General features: G+C 38.4%; 1 protein-coding gene across 14 annotated transcripts in view; it reads left to right on the top strand.

The window, feature by feature from the left end:
• Positions 1-23,948, top strand: part of WNK1 (WNK lysine deficient protein kinase 1) — a 107,309-nt gene that overhangs the window by 22,913 nt on the left and 60,448 nt on the right. For all 14 annotated transcript variants that reach the window (XM_063318690.1, XM_063318708.1, XM_063318698.1 and 11 more), the window contains exons 2-4: positions 12,370-12,542; positions 17,241-17,461; positions 19,476-19,633. In XM_063318690.1, coding sequence (XP_063174760.1) covers positions 12,370-12,542; positions 17,241-17,461; positions 19,476-19,633 — 552 coding nt within the window. The remainder of the gene's footprint in view (positions 1-12,369; positions 12,543-17,240; positions 17,462-19,475; positions 19,634-23,948) is intronic.

Here is a 23,948-nt window from a genome sequence, read left to right as displayed (position 1 = left end):
TATATTTTAAGTCATAAAAATATTCAGAGTTGAACTGTAAACTGTGCTTCTGGATGCAGAATATGCTTCATCATGCCCATATTCTTAGGCATGTTCTTCCTGCTATTTGCCTACTGCTAAACATTTGAGTGTCTTCTTTCACTTGGTTCAACTTTGCTCACTTTACTTGCTCTGTGAAAGATAATGTGCATATTTTTAAATATACATATTAGTGGCACATTTGATACTGTCTGCAATATTTCTGATGTTGTGAGTAGCTTTTTCAGCATACATTTTGTATGGTGTTTGCCAAGGAAGATGATACTGTCAGTTGTAAACATAGGTGTCTCTAATATATATGGTATCATTGTAAAAGTCTGTAATAAACATGCAAGTGATGCCAGAACTTGATTTCATAAGTCAATTTGTCAGGTAAGCATGGAAAAATTATTACTGCTTCACTTCATGAGAAGCCTGAGATGGAGATGGGCATTCTGGTAGATCACAGGAAGACCACATCAGTGACGTGGTGACGCTGAAAAAAATAGAAAAGTGTGGTTTAGGACTTTCATGTTTATGAAATGCTAGTACTAATACTAATGTTTACACAAGGTATTCCTGAGACCTTATCTAGAATGCAAATTCTGGTTACCCCATAAAACTCACTGTTTCTGGAACTCTTCAGTCTTTCCCTACATGAGATCCTCTTGATTTTTTTTTTCTGTCTTGTAAGAGCATGCAGAACACCTGGTGGTTATTGGAGGGGTTTATGATGAATCCCTGAAGGATCAGTGAATGAGAGATCTATCTCTGAATGGGAGATGTCTGGCCTGGAGTTCTCCAGCGATTATGTAAGGATTTTTGTTGGCTGCCAGTACTTGGCCTACACTTCGTATATCATCCTTCCATAACTGATAGTAATCCACAACTTTGTAGCTTAAATGAAGTACTCTTTTTGGATGTGTTTGCAGAAAAAGAAGCAAAGCTGGGAAGAGTAACTCCTCTAGTGTAATTAGGCTGTATATGGAATATATGTACTGATGTTGTATGTAAAGTTCAAGCTAATGTGTACTGTAGGCTGATGTAAGCTCATTTTACAACTCGGGGAGCGCAGGGGGCAGCCTTGCAGGGACTGCTGCTTAAATACTTGCATAGACAAATTTATTGCCCCTAGGCTTTATGCTGGGATTTTTTTGCAAGGGAACAAGTCAGAGCCACAGGAACATTACTAGTTTTTGGGTACTTCCTGCTTTGATTGTTATTAGTAAATCTTTGGAGTCATCTTGATGCTTCTGTATGGTTTCCAACCAGCACATTGATGCAATTTTTCAGCATACTGAAAAGTGGATATAGCTAACTCTTCCTCTTTGCCAATAGCTTTGTGGAGTGTATAGGATGAAGAATTGTAGTACGTTTTTGATTCTCTAAATTGGTTTGCCTTTATCAGAATCAGTTAAGGGTTCACCCTAATGTTCTAGACATGTACCTACTCATAAAAGGATTGTTAAGGTCATACAGAAATATGTGAAACAAAAAGAGCTACAGTTTCTCTTTTGATACAATGAGTTAATGAATCTGTAAGGTAACTAGAATGGATTGTGGAGGAAGCTTTTTTCCTGCAGTATTGTCAACCCCCTGAATGGAGAATTGGATTTTCATAGTAAAATTAAACTGAGATGACTGGATGTACCTTCCCTCTCACAGAGACAGCAATCAATTCAGTGCAAAATGAGAATTGACATGAGCTTCAAAACTTTTAATGAGGTATCTGAACCAAGTGACAAGATGGTCCAGCTGGTTAATAGCTCATCAAGAATTGAGTTCAGCTAACACTTCAATTCTGTAATAAGCCATATGTAATAAACATAAGCTTATTGTGAACTGGTATCAGACAGCAAGCATACCCATTTACTTCTGTATATCAAATAGCAATTTTAGAGTGAAAATAAATAGATGACCTCTCTGTTACAATACTGATTATTTTTGTATAGCTGAGAATTTTGACTACTGTCCCTTTGTTCAGCCTCTCAGGATGAATAAATTGAATAAAACTTTTGGCCATCCTTTTTTCCAAACTTCTGTGTAAGGAAACACAAATGCTGCCTAGAACAACCCTAGAACAGAAAGGACTGAAGCTTTAAACAATTGCTTGCCATTCTTAGACCAGATTCCTGAGATGTGAGATATTCCAGAAGAGGTTGTGTCTAAGCCATGGTTTCATATCTACTGCTTAAAATTTTTCTCTTACTGGTTGTGCAGAGAGCAATGTAAAATACATAATTGATTTGATAAAGTATGAGTATAGTTCTTCATTTACTCTGAAGCTGCTGTGCAGTTTATATGTCTGTATTCTGAAGAGTCCAAGCTTCCTAAAGGAAATTGTGGGGTTAGTCAATGTACTGATTGGTCTTAGTCATTGTTTTCTACAGAAGTGGAATTTGGTTCAGTTTCGCCTACTTGCTTTGTGAGAGAGTGCAGAGAGGAGTAGTATAGACTTATAGTAATGTGTATATTCACAGACAACACAGCTCTGGAAAACAAGCTAGTAATCCAATAAAGATTCACAGGTGGCACAATTTTGCTGATGATTGATTTTCCTGGGAAAAGTGAAGTGCTTTACTGCCAGGTATGTCATATTCATGCTTCTTAAATTTTAAGTGGAAACCTAAAAGTTACACTGTCTGAATTCTTTGGAAGCCAGCCAGCCAGACTAGCCCTCTTGGAGTTGTACAGGTTGTCTTCTCTGTCAGTATCTTTTCAAGAGGGACTTGAGGTATAGCTGGCTGCCAGTCTCTAAGCAGTGTGCTTGCATCTGTCTGGCGAGCACTGGGCATGAGCCTTCCATCCAGTATTGCAGACAATACTGGAGTGTAGCAGATTGGAGTGCCAATCTTTGGCATTGCTGAAAATAAAAATTCCTACAGTGCTACTGTAACAAAATATAAACTTTGTTATCGGGAGTTGTACTTTAAGATTTCTTGTGACCTCATATGAAGAGGAAACATTCTGATCTGCTGTTATCCTGCAGAGAAACAAAAGTGTTTTCTATGCTGCGGTGTTCATGATGCATGTTGTATTTGCATACTCCTTACACTTCTGATCCCACTTCTGCCATTTGCTCAATGTGAGGAAGTGAAGCAGAATGGCTTTGTATCTCACCGTTAGTGAGCTCATCTCTGATGCAGTGTTCCTAAGTTCCATTTTTAAGAGCATCTTTGGTTTTGCGTGTTCTAGTTATTCCTTACTGCCTGCTTCTTGTACAGCAACAACAGTGTTAGCAGTAGACTTGTTCTGAATGTTCTTGTGAATTATAGGATCCTGGAAACTTGAGGATTTAGCCAACTTTCTTTTTTCTAGATGAAGACTCTGAAAGAATATATAATTGTGAGTAGTTACAGGTCAGTTGTGTTTAATGATGCTAGAACTTGGTGCAAGCAAGCACAAACTTCAGTTCTGATGCCTTCTCTCTTTCAAGGAGACTCTCACTGAGGATATTTCTTCAAGCATAGGTTAAGTCTATGACATTGCTGCCACCAGGTGTCTTAGATACTGCTACTACTACTGCTGGCACAGGTGCTACTGCATATGTAAAAGTGGGAAGTGACCACGTCAGAGGAATGTAATTGGTGATGTTCTCTCCCCTGTGGTGATGAATCATAGCTCCATCAAAACTGACAAAAAACTGCAGGATAAAATGGGGAATGGTGCTAGTATCTTTCAGTCAGATACATAGGCTTTAGTTGCAGATAGTACTCTTTCAAACTTAAGACGAAGTTGTACTTCTTATTTTCTGAAGCTTACTCAAGTATTGACTCTTTCAGGATATGTACAATTGACTTCTTCACACTAAATCCTGACTGATGAAGGTGGTGGGGTTTTTTTTGTTCCCTTTCATTGAGACTTTCATTTCCCTCTTCTTTGTCCCACCATCAGTTTACCTAAGCATCATCTTGTCAAGATATGTGTAATTTGTTTCTTTAATTCTAACCTTCAAGCAGCAGCAGTAAACTTGCATACTTTTGCTGTATTGCTTACTTCTTTCACTGGTAAGAGAAAAGACAAGAAGCAGTTTTAATTTTTGGTGTGTTTTTAACAAACTAACAGCATCTTCTAATGAATTCTGTGCTGTGCTGTTCAGGAGATTGTTGTGCATTGAAATGCCAGAAATGAAAATACAGGAGAGAATGTACATGTAGATGCTTTTCACCAGGAAACTGTACAACTATGTGAGTAATCCCCCAGCCTTTCACTAGAGTTGACTACTTGTGTACTTTCCTGAAACTTAAAGCATTTTGAATACCTTGTGTAAAAGGAAGCTTACCAAAAAAATACTTACTCTTCCTCAGGAACTTTAAAAGATATAATAGATAATTGTTTTAAGCCTACTCTTTTCCATTGTGTTAGATATGTATATTCTATTCCACAAAGACTATCTGTAGCTTATATAAAATAGATTCATCTTGTGGAGGCTTGCTGAGCAGCAATGTGAAATTGTGCTTTCGGTAAGTAAGCGTTAACTTGGCATTGTGTTTCATTCTGCTACACATCCTCAGGAACTGTGTCTTGCATCTTCAAACTAAGATGAGGAGGGATGGGACTGAAAAGTACTGGTTACCAGCATCCAGAATGCAGAAATACTCAGATGCGCTTACTATTTCTTCTGTATTGATATGACTACTTCCTTTTCTTCTATTGCAAGTCATTGTTTTGTGACTCTGCAGCCTAATGACAAGAAGAGGGTATTCTTTCCTTCTCCCAAACCATGTGACTTTGTGCAGCTGCAGAGATTGATCTTCATTTCTGAATTCCTGAAGTGGGGATAAGGAAGTAAAACTGAAGTAGCAAGCAAGCAAAACCCTATCTTCCTGAAAACTTCCTAGAAGTTTTTGCAGAGCTGTTTCTGGGGATATCTGACCTGGGAGGGATAGTTAAGGGGTTTCAAGGTTAGAAGATACCTAGGCTTCTGAAAGCTAAACAGGATTTTGGACATTGCAGCTTTATGGCATGGAAGCCTAACTCATCTTTTGTTCTTGCCATTGCAAGTAGTTCTTTGGTTTGGTCTTTCTCTTTTTTTTAGCTTATCTTTTGGCTAGTGTACGTATTTTTGGGGGGAGAAATAATACTTGCTTTATCTAAAGAACAAACAGTGCGTAATAAGGCAGTCGGTTTTAATAGATTACTCCATACATGTGTGTAGTGCAGCCTGGAAGCATTGACAGCTATGTTCTGGCAACTCTTGACCTAGTGACTTCTCAGGTACTACTACTTCAGGGTATCCTGATCTGGCACTCACTGTCCTCAGTAGCCAGAGTTTTAATGTATTGCTTTTCTAAACTCTTCTTATTGAGTAGCTGGCAATCTTGGCAGCTGATGATCTTCCCCAGTGTGTTAAGAGCTCCCAGATTATTATCAAGTGCAAATTTCGGAATCAAGCCTTACAATCTTATGTAGAGACTGTAGAGACTTGCCTGTGAAAGGTTGGACTATTGGAAGGTAGGAAACCTGTAGCAAGAAGTGTGCCTGAAGCAGGAGCTCTCTGAAGACTGAATGTCTTCCATTAGGTGTGCAGACCAGATTCCTAGCTCCGTGGTTAGCCAAAGCTTTATGTAGCTATACAAATGTTATGTTATGTAATTAAGCTCTCAAGCAGGGTGCTTGAATGCTCTGAGGGTTTGAGAAACACTACTGTTAAATGAAAAAACCTTTGCATGCATACTTTTGGAACAGCAGCTGTTCAGCTCCATTTAATCAGTTTTTTTGTGTTCAGTTTTGTGTGGTTTATAGAAAGGTATACTGGCGGAAGGATCTGTGGTGATCCTTCATCACTTAATGTCTGCTGCTGTACAGGGATGCATTTTGAACAGTCTCTTCCCCCTCCCTTCCTTTTTCTACTTAGTCTTTCACACTGAAAAGTCTAAAGTGGTTCGTGTGTTGACACAGAAAAGTAGATGCAGTTCTTGTGCACTTAGACTTCCATTTCTAGATACCAACTGTGTAAAGCTGGATGATTTTTAAGCTCAGTGGATTCTTTGTTGATATTTTGTTAATCTAGCTCAATGGTCACTGTGCTCATTTTTCCTCTTAGCTGCTAGATTTTTTCAGGATGAGAACACTGCAGTCCACAGAGCTTCAGTTCCATTAACAGTGCTGAATATCAGAGCGCTGTCTTGCTAGCTTCTCCTCTGATGACCCCTCATTAACCTTGCCTAAAAGGCTTGCAAAGCCTTTCTCATATGCTGCAGAAATGCACACAGAAGAACACTTGTCTCTTCTGTATACTGCTTCTTCCTCTGAATAATAGCCTGGGAGCAGCACTGTCTTTCCCCTCAAGTTTTCAGACATTTAGAAAGCTTTGTAAAATGCTGCTTGGTGTAACATCAGCATGGATATAGATACTTTACCTTAGTGATAATTCGGACTGACTATAATTCAACAGAACTTTGAAGTCTGTCATGGCTGTACGTTTTCAGATTGCACCACTTGGAGACAGTTCATTGCTACTAATTTTTCAAGTGTGCTTTCTAGTGCAATTATTTGGATAAAAGCTGCATAGTGTTGCTCTGGTGTGGGTTAAAAAACCCCAACAAAACAACAACCTGCTAACTGTCCCTGAAATATAGCTACGTAGAATTTCTGGAGCTAGCGGTAGGATATGCAGAAAGCTGTCTGTAGTAGGTAAAGTGTCCAGTCTTTCTCTGTTTTCTCTTTATTCATTATCTTCCTAGTATTGTGGAAGAGGGAACAGCTAAATTGTGTAGCAGCTCACACACTGAGCTTTTTTTTTTTTTTAAAAAAAACCAAACCCTGGCAGTTTAAAGTTGACCTCTATCACCTGTGAGTCTACCTATTTGCAGAAGATAGAGACCATGGGAAGATTTCTGGGTCAGGTTTGTTCTGTGGTGCATAAAGGTTGCCTGGCGCTTTGGCTGTGTTAATTGTACTTGAGATTAAGAAACAGGAAATCACCTTTGAGAATGTATAGCATGAATTAGCAGATCTTGTTCCTTCTATGCAGAGTATTTCTCTTATCCACTTGCTTGGTATCCTGTAGCATATGTTTGAGAGTGAAGTGCAGTGTGTCTTTTCTGCATAACTGTGTCCATTTAATGCCAGCTCAATTGTCCTAGAATTTAGCTCAGGCCGTTTGGTGCCAGTTAGTAAAAACGGACAGCGGAGGAGAGACGCTTAGTTGAGCTCCGGCTGAATGAAAAGCAGACTCAAAAGGCCTGAGCAGAGTATGGTTCCTTGCTAAGGCGGCTCTCCTGCTGCTTCTGGTGTCTGAGCCAGGCTCTGCAACTGCTTGCAGTAGTGTGATGTGCTTTGCAGACATGTGATTTCTTGTCACAACGTTAATAGGACAGAACTCAGAAGGACTGTGGAAAGTTAGAAAGGAAGAGTATTTGAAATTACTCAGTAGATTGAACAGGTACATGAGCAATCTAGTTGAAATTTAAGAATAATTTAGGTTCCAGAAATTTATTTTCTTTCCTCATTAAGGATGCTGAATAGATATTAAGCCTTGGCTGAAAAAAATCACCAAAAGAATATAGGCTTTTTTTGCTTAAAAGTTTTGCTTTTTGTGGCTTGGTACAATAGCTAATCTTGGGTGGTGGTGGGTTATTCTGGTTTTGGATTGTTGGGTTGTTTTGGTTTTGGGTTTTTTTTTTGCACTTATATAAGGCATTTAAGTACAGGGATAGAAAGAGACTAGTAACAGCTCTGCGTGTAATTCATGCTCCTGTAAATTAAGTACATTAGTGAAAGAGTAAGCCTACACCTGGTTTATCATGAATGACCAAGATCCCTGTTTTACATTGAAGAATGTAAACACCTCTGATAGCTTTTTTTCCTGACCAAAAGAAATCAGAGGGGAAGTACATGGATAAATGGAAACAGCCAAGAAAAGCTTATTGAATTGTTCAGAGCTGAACAATTGTTTCACTTGCTGCCTGTCTCCATTCAGGCCCCTGGCACTGCAGAACCATGGGTCACGTGCTGGGAAGCCTTGCTGTTTGTCCTGGCTTGTCAAAACAATTTAATGTAGGTGGAAAGGCATGAATGAAATGAACGGAGTGGGCTTGATGCATCTGTTTCAGTTTGTTCGAAGGGCAGCCCAGTGATTGGGATGTGACGCTTAAGTCCTCCAGGGAGGCTATCGGTTCAGGAAGAACAATGCTGGCCATTTTATGGGATAGTTAAATCCATTTTAGGAAGCAGGCTCTCCTACAGTTTGACAGCTTTGTATATTTTTAAGTATTTGGGCTATATCTGCTCAGCATGTGCTAACTGAGATACAAGAATGTTATTTGCTAACTTCTAGACTTAGGACTTTGTCTTGTCTGCCTAAGATTGCTTCATTATGGTAAAAAAAGAGACAGAGAGGAGGGAGGGTGTCCACTTAAAAAAATTTTACTAGTAGGAATTCTGAAACAAATTGGTCTCTGAAGGATAGGATATCAAGCTATATATTATTAACTGTTCTTAAAGTGGTGGTTTTTCCTTACAAAATTGTTCAAGTTTTCTAGGCTTATGGAAAAGCATCTTATGTGTCTATGTTGTTTAGTTTCTGGCTATTTGATTTAAAAATAAAAATCAAAGAAAACATTAGATTTGTTTTGTGACGTGTAAGTTTGGTTATACCGGAATGTTAAGTTGTGAAACCTTTATTTTTGCTTCTAGATGAAAATGGCAAATCCACGCTGAAATGATCCATCTGTATACCTATTTAGACTGTGAGTTACAGGAAAAAGGTGGCAGGAGATACATATGCTTATTTGATTCACCCTCGAGATCATTTGATTAAATGGAGTGCTTATTTTGAATCATACATGGCAAAACTTTTCCTACCTCTTGAGAGGTGGAGATAGAGCTGAGGGTCTTGCGTTCCTCCAGACTCCTGCTCAAAGGCCACAGTGGGATCCAAGTATTGCCCCAGGTAGCTGCCTTGTTGGAAAGATCCATCTGGGCTTTTGAGTCTCTTAGAGTATACACTCATAACTGAGGATTGTGAAAACTTTCCTCTTCTCAAACTCTTGAAAAATGCTCTTTTAAGTTCTTATTAAGTGATGATGGCTTCTTTTTCTCTGCTACAGCTCTGCTGTGCAGCAACTTTGTGTGCGGATTTCATGTGCTGGCAAGATATTTTCATTCCCCTGCCTTTCCTCAAATATTCGTACCTAATGTGGCTGGTAGCACCATTTCTCAGTCTTCCAAATTACATATGGTGCTCTGTTTTCGTGCTTATCTGAATATTTCAGTAGCTGCAGCTGCTTAAATTGCATCTTTGTACAAGAAAGAGCATAAAGCTGTCATATTTGCCCATACTAACAGCTCAAAGGATATCAAAATGTAGTATTTGGGATGAGCTTTTTTCTAGTCCATCTCTATGCAGTCTGCGAATCTTACAGTCTAATAGGTTTTAAGGTTCTGGTATATGGAATACTCAAGTTTTGAAAGTTTATTTGTCACTCTTAAATTGCAAGTTAGCCTGTAGGCTATCTGCAGGTCACATTAGAATGTAGTTTGTACAAGTGTACCCAGTCATTGTACATACAGATTAATTTTGTTGGTATAATTGTACATGAGATCTAATATTTTCCTGAATGCTAGGGTTGTTTTTTAAGTATATTCACCCTTTTCTGTTACCTAGCATTAGTGTTCCTTTAAGGAAAGAAATATAAATAAGTGTTATGTATGGGTTGTGTATCCAAGGAAATTGAGGGTGGTGAAAGGTAGTATGCATCACTAGCCTTATGAAACAAGTGGCCTCTCTGTCTTTTTTTTACAGCTCTGTTTAATGTTCACTTTTGCTGCTGCAGTATGTTCCTGAAGGGTGCAATGTTTCCTTGGTTGCAAAAACATAGCTGTCTTTCCTGGGTGAAATGTGTTGGCCGATGTTTGTGCCCAAACTTGTCCCAGGCATTAGGGCACTGTGACTTTCAAAGAAGTGTTGAATTACTTAGTATATTGTCACTGTCTTGGTGGTTTTTTTAATGCTACCACTGAATTGTTAAGTGTCTCTTTCAAATGTCATGGGTGTTTGCGGGAACACCATGCTACCATTGATGTGACCAGAAGGAGAAATGCGTCAAAATATGCTTGCCCGTTAAGAGTCTTCTCATTGATAAGAGTGATTAGCACTTGCTAGTTTCTATTTGGAGATAGTACAGCATGGTAGGGAAAACTGAGCAAGACCCTTAAGGGAGATTAGCTTTATATAGATTAAGATGAGAATTTAATGTCAAATGTAGTCTAAAACTGGCTAGTAGTGTTTGTGGTAGATAACTTGTTAGAATGCAAAAAATAAAAGAAATTTAATACAAACATACATCTAAAAATCTAGCTTTTGGACAGAAACGAATGCAATTGTTCATATTACATAGCTAAACTTAGAAGTGATATAAAAGTAATTGTTGCAGCCTTGGTTTTGTAATTGCCATATATAATAATTTGGTTTACAGCTATACGCTAGTTTTACAGCATGTGTTATATGGATCAAGTGCAGAGGCTGAGAAGACTCTGCTTCCTTTTACTGTAAGAATATGTGATTTTTGTATTGCTTGAAGCATTGGATTTTCTTAGAAGCATGTGTGTATGGTCTGTTGACTGTATCTATTGCAGCTCACTGCTTTTTTTGTATCATAGCTGTTTGTAGCAGTCAAGATTAACTGGTTCTGAACAGTACTTGTGCTGCCCTGTTTACTGTAATGAAAGGAAAGCTATTAGATGGCTAAGATAGCTCAAATGGGAGTATTACTTCCATATCAAAACAAACAGAAACCCAACAAAACCAAACCCAACACCTAAGCAGACCTGAATACTTGAATATTTGCAGAGTGTTTCTGCAAACATGTTATATTGAAATTTGTTTGTGCAAGTATGCTTATGAAAGAGTGAGAAGAGGTAATAGTGCTAATTTCTGCAGTGTGAAATAGTTGCAGGATTGAACTCTGTTGATGTCTACAGACTAAATTTGCAAAGCTTAAGAATTTAGCATCTTTCTAAGAACTGTGAATGTATGTGTGTGATTGATGTTCTTAGACACTGATAAGATATTAATCCTTGAGGTAATTTTAAACTTGTTTTCAGACTATCCTGGAAGACTTTTATACTTCTGAAAATTGGAGCTTCATCTGGAAATGAAGTTTGTCCATGCCCACAGATAGTCTGTGAACCTCTTAGAAAAAGTTAATGATCTGAGTGAATATAGAATGTTTTAGATATTAGCATGGCTGAATGGTATTGAGACAACATATTACCTGTAAACACAGGAAGAGGAATTGCTGCCTGGAAGACAAGAGGAGGTTGTGAGCAGTATAGGAAAACTCTGCATGTTTTTACTACCTCCTTTTAATTGAAAAGGAAATATGGAATGAAGTAACTTAAAATTATTACTCAGATTTGACAGAGAGGTCATTGGTTATTCCTAAATAACTGTTAGAATCAATGATGCTAACATTCTGGGCTTTAAGTATATCCTGAAATGTGGTGGATTTTTTTTAATTACAAACTGCATATGGATCTAATTTATGTCAGTTGATCAGTCTGACTGGTGTCACCATTGTATTGGTAATGTATTGGTAAACTCACAATGCTGAATGACACAAGGAGACTGTTTTCTCTTGAGATGTGCAACTTATTCTGGTAATAGCTGCTCAGAGTCTTGATGATATCTGATAGCCAGTTGTTTGTAGATAATACAACAATATCGTCCAGGAATGCTTTTTCGTGATCTGTCTCTGGCCAAAAGATTGCTTTCTGTTGCTATTGTAAGTTATTTTTTTTGTTTTCCTTGATGCTAGATTACAGGAAGCTTGCTCAATCATGAGGTCACGCTTTTAATCAAAGAAAACCCAACTCATTCACTTGTTCTTCTAAAGTTATAAGTACATACTATATGTTAGAGAGGTTTGATGCTCTATCCCCTGTATGGTTAATCCAATCTGTTACTTGTGGTCTGGATGTTATACACATAGGAATAACTCAAGATTATTGTTATGTACAACCTGAGAGAGATGCTTTAAGTGATCCAATTTTGTCTAGTCTTGAGCATTTCTTTATTTGAGAATGTTATGTCTGCCTTCCACCTCAAGTCAGGCAAAGACTAAATTTATTAGAATAGGGGAGGAGGAAACAGGAAGAGGAGATAATCTACAGACTCGCAATTCTTACCTCTGAGAGCAATCAGATTGTAAGGAAAAATATATGATAAAAAGACTGTAGTAGAATGTTGTTTAAATAGCATATTTAAGGGTAATTGCAAACAAAATGGCATTTAAGACTGCTGATTCTTACTTGTTCACTGACTGTACCCAACTGTTTTTCAAGTTGGTGCTTCTCTGAGTAAGAAATAAAGCAATGCTTTCTAACATACCTTTTCCTTTTCATTAGGATCGGAAGCTGTCCAAGTCAGAGCGACAAAGATTTAAAGAGGAAGCTGGGATGCTGAAAGGGCTTCAGCATCCCAATATTGTCAGGTTCTATGATTCCTGGGAGTCTACAGTCAAAGGAAAAAAGTGTATTGTTCTTGTGACGGAACTCATGACATCTGGAACATTGAAAACGTAAGTAAATTAAGGCAAGTCAAAGCATATAAGAATCATTATCACAAAATCAGAGCACTAGAAATATATCATATTTCAGAATAGATTAGAACAGAGCCCTTTTGCTGAGGGCTAAACTTCTGTAGGGAAATAGGGAAACTCTTGTTTAAGGAATCATCTTATTAGTGGTGCCAGGGTATGGTAGAACATCCTTTAAGTTAGCAAGCTTGTCATAATCTTTCTTGTAATGTCCTAGTAAGCACATGCAGAAAACTTTCAGATTTTGAGAGCTCGGGAAGACAATGCTCTATTTTAACTTCTCACAATTTTTCATTTTCCTCTCCAGCTGCTTTCCATTTAGCACAAGTGTGTTTGTAAAATTCAGAGCAGGAATTAATTCACCTCTTTTTGTGAGGTTTTAGGTGTTAGTACAGTACAAAAAATATGGAAAAAGGAAAAAAAAAAAAACAACCCAACCAAACAAACCCACCACCTGTTTGTTTAGCTGAAACTTCATGAAGCAGTACCTAACAAAAAAGTATGCGGGTGCCTGCAATTTCAACCTGTGAAGTAGCTGAATGAAAACAGGTCTATGTTTAAGCCAGAGTTAAAAGCACACACCAGCAAATCAAGCTGCCGCGAGGGCCCTCTAGTGGCTTGTAGAGTCTGCGAGGAGTTCTGCTGAAATCACGCCTTTGCCTTGCGCTGCAGAAACTTGCAGAGCTGGGAGCTTGTTTGTGAGCATCTAGTCACCATTAATCTACTGGAAATAAAACTGCCAGCATTTGAAATGCAGGGATTGTGGGTCGTTGCCTTAATTCAGTGCCTATTTAAGTCTTGGAGAGGCATTCAAATCCTAAATGTGTAAGCAGGCTGTAGGAGCTGGAAACAATTTGCAATCTGTTTGGTTAAAATAGCCTGTTGAACATCTTGTGTTTTTACGATGCTTATTGATAGCCACAAATGGACATACTTAAAAAAGGAAAAAATGGCTCTTCGGGAGTCTGTACTGCAATTACAGGGAAGCGTTTGTCTCTTGAAATAGTACTGGAGGGCACTGCAACTTTGTTTACAGCTGTATGTTCAGGGAAGACTTTTCTGAGGCTGTTCAAGGTATTTCAGATAAAAGAATAGATCTGTTGCTTCATGTGCTTTTTTCAGAGCAGTAATAAAGTAAATGTTTTACAGCTCTATACAGATGCCTTTAAAGTTACCTAATTTTATGCTAGAATATGTAGCATTGGATTTAGCTTTTTTCTCCTTTTTACTCCTTTTTCCCCCTCACAGATTTTAATATTTGGATTGGCTTGTTATGTGGTGGCATAAGCAAGATGATAAAGTAATAATAGACAGTTATAAAGTAGGGAGCTGGTAGGAAGAAATAACTCAGATTTGCTGGCTATAGGATTATTTTCTACTGTGGAGTATGAAGGTCTTTTTATTTTAGTCAGAAAGAAATAATAGACTCTTCTTAATTGAAGATCTTTTAAACTGTAGTCTTCTGAGTGGGGTTTTTCTCTACTATTGTATAGTTTATGTTATAATTGTGATTTAGCTTATTTCTGTCCACTAGACTTGACAGGTAAACTATATGGGAAACTTCTGATGTGCCAAATATAATATCATTAAGTATTTCATGTACCTGTGTCATATTCCTAGATTTACACTGCATGCTTGTGTTTATGATATTTGGCTGACTGTATATTACTTACATATCTTTTTTTCAGTATGTTTACATTACCTGCATTTAATTCCTCGTTTTGAGACTTGGGACATAGATGTTGTCACATTATGTGAACAAAGTGAACAGAAGAAAAGTGTGGTGATAAATTAAATTTTCCTCACTTTTTTGTGTATTCGTATACATTTAGAGATATATACACATAAATAATGTTAAAATATTGTGGACTCATTTTCAAATGCTGTCTGGGTGAATTTCTAATTTTGCGTGAAGAAAAGTCCCTGAACTCTTGCATACCAATGGAAAAGTTTTACAACTCAATTGTTGTAAAGAATTAAACTGCTTTCTGATATTGTATGCTATAATGGAATTAAAATATTGGGGAAAAAAAATGTAGTTGTCTATTTTAAGTCTTGATTATACTATTAATGAAGACAGCAATTTTTAATCTAACCTAGGTCTCAGCCACTAGTTTTGTCTAAAGATGCTCTAGTGTGTGTTCGTGATCCACTTTAAATGAATGTCAGCTATCTAGTAGGACACATACCTTCAGAACTATCTCTGCTAATTTAGTAGGGTTTCCTATAGCTCCTTCAGCTGAGATGCTCAAGGTCAGGGGCCTTCCTGCAAAAAAACCCCCAAACAACAGGAACAAGGCTTGGTGGAGGACCACCAGAGCGGTCAGGTGCTGGAGTACCTGCTCTGTGAGGAGAGGCTGAGGGAGCTGGACTTGGTTATCCTGAAGAAGAGGATCCTTTGGGGGAGACTTCCAGGGCATATGAGGGAGTTGGTCAGGCTCTTTGCAGTGGTACATGGTGGGAGGATTAGAGACAACAGGCATAAACTTGAAACAAAAGAGGTTCAGACTGATACAAGGAAAAGCTATGTCAATAGTGAGAGCCAGGCAGTGGAACAGGTTGACCCAAGATGTTGTGCAGGCTCCATCCTTGGAGATCCTAGAAACCTGGCTGGATACAGCCCAGAGTAACTGCCTGACTTCATGGCTGACCCTACCTTGAGCAGAAACTTTGACTAGAAACCTCCTGAGGTTTCTTCCAGACTGAGTTATCCTGTGATACTAGGAAAACTGAGAACATACTGGTGGGTAGGTTTGTCTGTGTATTTTAATGTATTTATATATGCTTCCATTTTAAAGTGGTTTCTACCTTAAGTGACATGTGACTTAGTTCATGACAGTGTTATGGAAAAATGACAGCAACACTGCTGGGTGATGGTTGGGCCCAGGTCCTTTAACAGTGAGAAGCTGGCAGTACACTAGCATATTTGAAACCAAGAATGTAATTAGGGATTCCAGATGCTGAACTGAAGTGCCCCTACCATGTGATCTTTGGAACAGGCTCAAGAGAGATGAATGAGGGTTGTGTCAATAGCAAGAATTCAAGTGGTAGCTGATGTGATCCAGAACCTCCTTCAGTTTGTCTCCTTCCTTGGCTTGGCTTTTTCCCTGCCTGTCTTTACATTCTGTTTTGAGACTTGATTTCCTTCTGGAACTGGGTCCCAATTGCTTTTACAGATCTGTTTTCACAGCAGGATTATTGCTAGCAACTTGATTTTCCAGATCTTATTTTGAACTGGAGAAACTAAAGTAAAAGGGATTAATATACTGCATTTTTATGTTGGCATTGATTCAGGTGATTTCATCAAGACTTCTCGTGATTAAGTGGATATGCAGAAGAGACTGAATATTACCACAGAATAATTGAACATGACTTGGTTTTATTTTAAGATTGTAGTTGCTAGACTCCATGCTGATCACAGAATTTACAACCAGTCTTGCAGTAGTGTGAAACTGGTATTTATCTCAGACTTTGAGTAACAGCGGAATAGGAAAAAAGTCCTTGCTCTACACAGCATGCTAGTTCCTTTCTCTCAGTGTATTTCAGCCCATCCTTTTTCAAAGGGAAGAAAATAGTAACTGTTCACTTCAAATTGTTTTACCCAAAGAGGGATGATGAGAATACACTGCTGGAAACCACTTGAATACTGTCATAGGTTATTCACCTTGTGGAATCTCTAATCTGTTGAAATGAAGGAGTAAAATAAGATCGTAGTCATAGATCATAAGCACAGGAAAATACTTTTGGTATGAAATTTGACTCTTCTGACATGGGACTTTAAAAAGTGTCAATGTTAGAACAATTAAGGTTGGCTCACATTCTGCCTGCAAAGGGATGCTGACTTTACGTGTGAGCTCTCCCATGTCAGTTATTTGGCAGAGCCTTTTAAAGATTTCCCTGCCCTGTTCATATCTGTCCATACATTTGAAGTAGTGAGTAGTACCAGTTAGACTCCGGTCATCAAACCCCATCTGGTACGAGGGAGGTGATCTCTAAGAATTTCTAGTTTGTGTGACAACTTGGCAGGTGAATTTGAAGCAGGCTTAAAGTGTAAGCTGGAATCCTTGACCAGAGTGCTTGGACTAATATTGGTAAGTAAGGTGTAACAACTTCAGAGCTCTTGCATAGTTTGCAAGAACTCTGTAGGTACTTGGTTGTTACTAGTGTTTTGTCTCTAGTGCCCCACCTTCCCATCCAGTTACATTTTATCAATGAAAAGGTTATAAGTATTTAGGCAGTTTTAGGTTAAAAGGTAAGGAGGAAAAAGACCTCTTTAATAGATAAAGGATTGTCGCAGTGCATAAGTTTTTAACTCCTTGTCAGGGAAGCAGTGCCTGGAAATTTAGCAAGCCAACTGCCTAATTACCACAGGGTCTTTTATGCAAATGAATTATTAGCTATAGATCAAACATTTCACACTTGTCTTTGAGCACTAGAGTCCCCTGGTTAGAAGAAAGGGGTAGAAATTCTGAAGAGGGCAGCTTAAGTTTTAGGAGGGGAAATAATTTTCAGTTCCTCTGAAGTCTTGAAATGCCCAAGTAGATCCTAAAATAGAAGGTGAAGTTGAAATTTTTGCTTCTCTTTAATTACTGCTTTCTTATTTCAGAACACCAAATGATGCAGCATAATCTACTACTTGTTAGCAGAACCTGTTTAACCTTCTGTTACTTTTTTCATTAGGTATTTGAAAAGATTTAAAGTGATGAAAATTAAAGTACTGCGAAGCTGGTGCCGTCAGATACTGAAAGGCTTACAATTTCTACACACGCGCACTCCTCCCATCATTCATAGAGACTTAAAATGTGACAACATCTTTATTACTGGCCCCACTGGATCCGTCAAGATTGGAGACCTTGGTCTGGCAACCCTGAAACGAGCTTCTTTTGCCAAAAGTGTGATAGGTAAGCCTCTCCTGTTTTGGAGGCTGGTGAGCCAGTCTACCTATTTGGAAACTTGAGTCTTACTACAAGCTTTCTTTTAAAACATGGTTTCAAAGGTACATGGTCAAAGCCTGGAAATGTGCAGGCTTTGTTTCTTGGCTGATGAGGTCATTCTGTCTTCCTGATGAGATTATGTGTTGAAATTTTTGTTTTGCTTTTGAAATTTGTATATTAATGTCATGTATTTTGGAATATAGATTCATTGCCCTGCCCAACAGTTTAGTGCAACATTGTTGATAAAACCACTCTTGACTACATATAAATCTCAGCTTTAATATGATGCTTCAATAAATGTACAAATGAATTTTGGTGATCAAATAGCACTTTGATATTTAGTCTAGCATAATTTATACAGCCAATCAATATTTTTTTTGTCACCAGGGGTTAATATTAAATCTCTTACACTTAGAGTAAACAGAAACAAAGGTATATCAAAGAAAGTCTCTATATATGTTATATCCCAGTCAGACTGTGGTATAATGCCTTACTCGGGGAGTCTATAGAATGTGGATTTTTATGTAAGTTAGGAGGATGCATTGGGGATGCTTATGTTCTTATGTATCCACTAATAAGCTTATTCAGAAATTGGTTTGATGGAACTAGTATAGTCCTTTTTGTGACTTCTTTAAAGAATTGGTTTTATCAGCTTTGTTTTTATAGTTGGGTGAAAGGGCTGCAGAGAATGAAGTTGCTCTCACTATTTAGAGCTTGCTAAAATGCAGTATTACTCAACAGTCCTATACTAGATTCCTAGATGGGATCAATGGTTTATACCTGTAAATTGTCTTGCAAGCTGTCGCTGAAATATTTCCTGCTTCTTCACCAAGTCAAAGTATTAATAGGAAAGAAAAATATACAGTGTCAAAAAATATATTTTCTTAAGCCTGTGCATCTTATCCTCAAACTTATTATTGGAAAATTACGGCCTTGTATCTAGCTGTCTGTTAATGGTTAGCCTTTGGATAAATGACTGCAATTGCATCCGCTTTTTGGTTTAGTGTGGTGAAAACAAGCAATGTGGCTACAGAATGGTCTGTAAACTGTCTTGAATCTGGTGTCTGCAGGAAATAATTCTGTGCTTAAATTTACAAAAAGCAAACTTGTATCTCTGGCTTAAAGTAAATCTGATCATACAATGCAGTCCCTTTGCTTACAGAGGGGATGCTGTGATTCTTCACTGGGCAATAATTTTCTGCACACTACTTTAATGGGACTTGTTGAATCTCACGCTCTATGCCTGTAACTCAATCTCTCTGTATTTCTGAGTATTTTTGACTGTAGGATGTCCCTCACTAATGCCTGTATCTGCAGTAGGCCTATAAATATACTGCAGGTGAGAAGGTAAGTATATGAAGAAAAGGGCTCTGGTGAGTGGCCTTTGCAGAAAATTACTTTTTATCCTTTTTTCATGAAGATTTTTATTTATAACAGAGTTTTTCATTGCAAGGCCTTTCCCCAACCATTCTACTTCAAAAAGTAGATGGAGAGCACCAGGTCAGAGACTAGCTGTGGGCTCTTACCAATACTACTACTTTTGCAGCAGAGGGCAGTCGGGTAATTTTTGAAACAAGGTTTAATGTGCCTCCTTTTTTACAGGGGAAAAAGGTAAGTGTCTTAACTCTCCTTAGTATTTGGTTTGCAGCCTGTGGCTAGTCTACGGTTTTCCCCTTTTATCCCCATCTCTCCATTTGACTACAGCCTGATCCAGTCTGTTTTGATACTTATATTAACTAACATGCATAATCCAGGAATTGCATCAGTCCTTTCATGCCATTCTTATTTCATAAAGGCCTTGCAATGGAAGACTCACAAAGTATGTTGATGCAACAGTGACTAAGGGTTTCCTCCCTCTTTTTTGCCTCCACTTTCTCTTGTCTCATAGGTCTGCCCATCCGCTTCCTCCTGCGGTGAGTAACGCCAGCAGCCTCTGCTCGCTTTGAGACATTTAGAGTCTGAATCGTTCTTTTAATTTAAGGTACCCCAGAGTTCATGGCCCCTGAGATGTATGAGGAGAAATATGATGAATCCGTTGATGTATATGCGTTTGGGATGTGTATGCTAGAGATGGCCACGTCTGAGTATCCTTATTCCGAGTGCCAAAATGCTGCGCAGATCTACCGTCGAGTGACCAGTGTAAGTCCCTCCCCACTACTGATTCTACAGCTACTACTACTAGCAGAAAAGGCATACGGCTGGGTAGCATTAAACTGTGAAGTGTGTGTGGGAAAAAAGCTGACGAGGTTTTTTGGGGATGGGTGGAAAGGTATATGATGATTCAGCTTACCAAACGATCAGTCAGAAGGCTGTAAAATATGTGAATGGAAATAAAACTTAGCATGTGTTCATGCTCTTCCTTCAATATATAAGAAGGTATTGCATAGGGTTTTAAAAAAATAATCACACCAAAACCAAACAACAAAACACATTAGAATAGTAACAGATTATTTTCTAAGCTACTGGGGGGACGGTGAAAGTCTTTCAGTCTTGAAAATTAGATGGTAACTTTGTTCTCTGAAATAAAGCTGGATCGCAAAATCTGAGCACTTTAGCTTAGCTGCCTGCCAAGGCAAATCATAAACTGTTACCTAGAGTAAATTTAAGTTAATAGCTTACTGAATTCCAAATGGCCTTTAGCTACTGTGTGTCAGGTTCACTTACAATTATGGAGTAGAAATACTTGGTAAATGGCAGGAAGGTATTCCACCCTGAGAAGCGCTGGTAAGTGTAGTGGTCATGGAAGCATCGCCAGTGAAACCAAATAAAGCTGAGAAGGCAAGCAAGAGATTTGAGTTTGCCCATCTGATTAGACTAGGTGGAACCTACAGACCTTGAATGTAGAAAGCAGAACTGTAGTGCTGGAAATGTTCAGGGTGGCTGTGGCTAGATTTACTTTGTGATATCTAAAAGAGTGTCGTGAAGACCATACCAGTGTAGTAAAACAAACTGCACACGTTCAAACTTCTGATCTAAGCATTCAGAAAGAATAGTGAGGTGGCCACTTAGGGAAGTAAAAAAAAATTGCATTGGATTTCTTAGAATACCTGTGTGGGTATGCAGAGGGAGGAAACAAACTTACCTTTTTCTCCGATCCATAGACAAATGAATTCATGTTAATCTTTTTGTGTGTTTTATCTTGGAGAAGTTGGAGATTTAATAAATGACTTGTTTAGCTTTGTAAAAATAAAATACTTATTCCTGATGCCTCACACTGCAAAAGGCAGATATAATTACTGACTTACAGATGTGGAAGGGAGGGTCTTCATGTCTGAAGTAATGAATTCCGAAGGAAGGCTTGGTGAAATAAAAGACTCTCCGTTGTTTAAAGGGGAATATTGGAGAGGCACAGAAAAAGAGGAAGACAGAAGGGATAAACGACTGTTTTGGTTTTTTGAACAGATGTTAGAGTAAGTTTATATATACACACGCAGAGTATTTTTTTTGCACATTGGTGGATTTATCTGTAATTTTGTAAATAGAGAGGGAAAACAAGGGTAAAGTCTAGCCTTTACTCTGCTTACAGCATAATCTGATTTGCAAGCTATTTGGATCAGTGAAAGAAAACTGAGTATCTTACCAAAACAGTCTTAGTGGTACCTTTTGCTCGGCTTATGTATGTGTTTTGGCCAGAGCCAAAGCAGAATAATTTGGATAAGCACTTTTTCGCAGAACAGACACCTGATGTAACTGCCCTGACCATTACTTAAAGTGCTAGGAACTAGGCTCTGGTGAGAGTTGGCTTTTGAGAAGCAGCCTTTTTTGAGGCTTGGGAGGCCCCAGGTCTTAAAGTGCTGTTTTTTTTTCCTGGTCTGTGAAGTACTTAGCAATTGGAAAGCCTTGTAGGGGCTTGTAGTGGACAAACTTATCTAGAGACTTACCAGGGTTCAACTTACCACTTGTTTATTGTGCTTGATGTTTTTTTCTCCCCATCTTTTTTTTTTTTACTGTTGAACTTTTAAGTGGATGAGAAATGCTGGTAATTTTTTGGTCTGTCCAACACCACCTTCTACTCTACTGCTGATGGTTCACAGGCTGAATTTAATTGTTGAACGTTACTGCTGTTTCTTCTACTGCTTGAGAGCTCTAAAATGTACTTTGATATGAAATCAAGGAAATCTTGTTTTCTTTCAGAAGGAGTAAAAGACAGGGAAGTAAATAAAATGAAATATACATCTGTCTGCTTCTAGGCAGAGAATGAAAGGCTGTGTGCTCTGGTATATTTGGGTTTGTTAATTTCATTGTAGTCACAAAGCAGGTTTTTTAAAAAAAAAAAAACCAACAAAAAAACACAACAAAAAACCCCCCACAAACAAAACTTCAATAACTTTCAAGGAAGGCTTTCAGTGAAGAAAAGACAATATTATCTGGAATTAAAGCATGAACCTGTCTTAATTGATAATGGAGAATTCAGTGTTTCTTCTATAATGTGGAAAACAGAACCATGTTATGAAAGGGAAATAAAATACTCTTTGTATTCTTTTTACCAGTCTGAAAGCTCTGTGAACCAATGCGAAAAAGAACCGTATAGTTTTCTGCTCTTGTCCTTTGCTTTGCTCCCTGTTAAAGAAATAAGATTTTTCTTTCATTTCAAAGGAGACTTTAGAAGTTTAGACAATGTCTGCAGTTGTGATAGACGGATGAACCAGTTGGAAATTCGATATTGAAAAGGACTGTGTGCAAACCATCAATAACAGAGTGGAGTCAGAAAATGTCTTGTGCGGGTGACTCCAGTGGTACTTACCAGCACAGGTGAATGTGATTTATGGAAGATATTTAACACTTCCATTTCAACACCTTGGTTTGCTACTTTCTTAGGCATGTTTAGGAATATTTTGAGGTGGTAGCTGTAGTCCTGCGGTGCCTTAAATGAAGGGATTATTTTATCTAGATGCATACACAGAGACCAGAGGGAAAGGCAGTAATAATGGTCTGCTGCTGACAGTCATGCTATGCGGAAGCTTAAAAACCACTGAAACCCCAAAGGCAATAAGATCAAAAAGTGCAGCCACTCAGTGCAGGTGATATGTGTTTAAATGAATTGATGTTTCTTGCCTCCTTTGTGTAACTATTAGGCTTAGTGAAAAGCGGAGTTGCTCCGTTAGCTTAAATCCTTGCTATTGCTTAGGACAGAAGCCTGTAAAAGGTGTCTTAATGCCAAGAGTGTCCTCTCAGGTCTGGACTTGGTACTACCAGCTTACATTCTTTTCTCCCACTTTGTCTGTGCCTTGGTCTCTTTTTCTAAGATGACCTTCAGCCACATTGTGTTTTGACCTTATACCTTTTGTGATAAGGATTGCTCTAGCTGATGCCCAGATACTGCAGCATTGAGTTGTTTGCCAGGATTGCCGAGAGTACTCGGTTATACGTTTTACCTTTTCTGTTCAGGGTCTTCCCTCATGGTTGTAAGCAGTTTTTTGATCAAATAATACAGTTAAGTAAGCAAAGGTCTAGGTATCAGATCTAAACGCTGAAGTTTCTTCCAGAGATGAGACATTGGCAGTTATTGTTGGCCCAGGCAGTTATTGTTGCTTCATGTCTTGGCTAATAGCACTGCTGCATGAGTCTGCTGTTTGCAAGATGCTTGTCTATATTGTCTACATTGTCTCACTGGGAAGTTCCTGTTTTTCCTTAAAGCAGTGCTAGCGTAAAGTTCCTGAATTTTCCCTGCACAAGAAACAGAAGGGCAATTAAATTCGTGTTCTGGCTCACTTTAGCTAGAAGAATTCTTTCAGTAGAAGAACCTGGGTAAACGCCTAGCTTAGAAAAAACCCCCAACTGTCTACAGTTTGTAGGGCTCAAGGTGTTATGCTGAACTTTGTTTTACAGTTCTGGTAAGGAAGCTGGCAAGAGTTTGACAGAGTATTGACCTCTCTTTGTACTCATATCCTCTAGCATACTCAGTCCAGACTCTTTCACTAGCAGTTTCTTTAGAAAGGAAAATAAGATCTGTATGTCTTCTCACTCAAACATAAAGGAGTTTAGCCTTCCTCTTTGTTTTGTTAAATCATAATGTTGCAATTTTGTTTCAAAAAAAAAAAAAAGATTTTCTTCATTGAAGCTATTCTCTGCTTTTCTTTGGAAATGGTTCCAAATAAATTAGTAGTTAGTACTTAAAAGAAATTGCAACTCCTGGAATTTTTACCTTACTGGGATGGCGGGGAAATCTCCTCTGAGGCTTAAGCAGTATGTCTTTTCATCTGCGACCGAATGCATCCACTGGGCACTTATTGCTGCCTACTTGGCCTCAGAAAAAAACAAACATCTAAGCCTGTAATTAACTGAAAATAAGCCACAATATTAAGGTAGTCTTGCCTGCTCCTGTGACTGACTTATTTCTCCTCTGCCTTCTCGTGCAGATACAACTGGCTGTGTGATACACTACTAGGTTGGGAAAGGGGTCCCCCCTTTTTCTTTTCTTTTTTTTTTCCCCCAGTTCTGCGCCATATCAAAG

The sequence above is a fragment of the Chroicocephalus ridibundus genome, chromosome 1, assembly GCF_963924245.1.
Source record: "Chroicocephalus ridibundus chromosome 1, bChrRid1.1, whole genome shotgun sequence".
Classification (NCBI taxonomy): Eukaryota; Metazoa; Chordata; class Aves; order Charadriiformes; family Laridae; genus Chroicocephalus; species Chroicocephalus ridibundus.
Note: the sequence above shows the minus strand (reverse complement) of the source record. Positions and strands in the feature narration are given on the sequence as shown.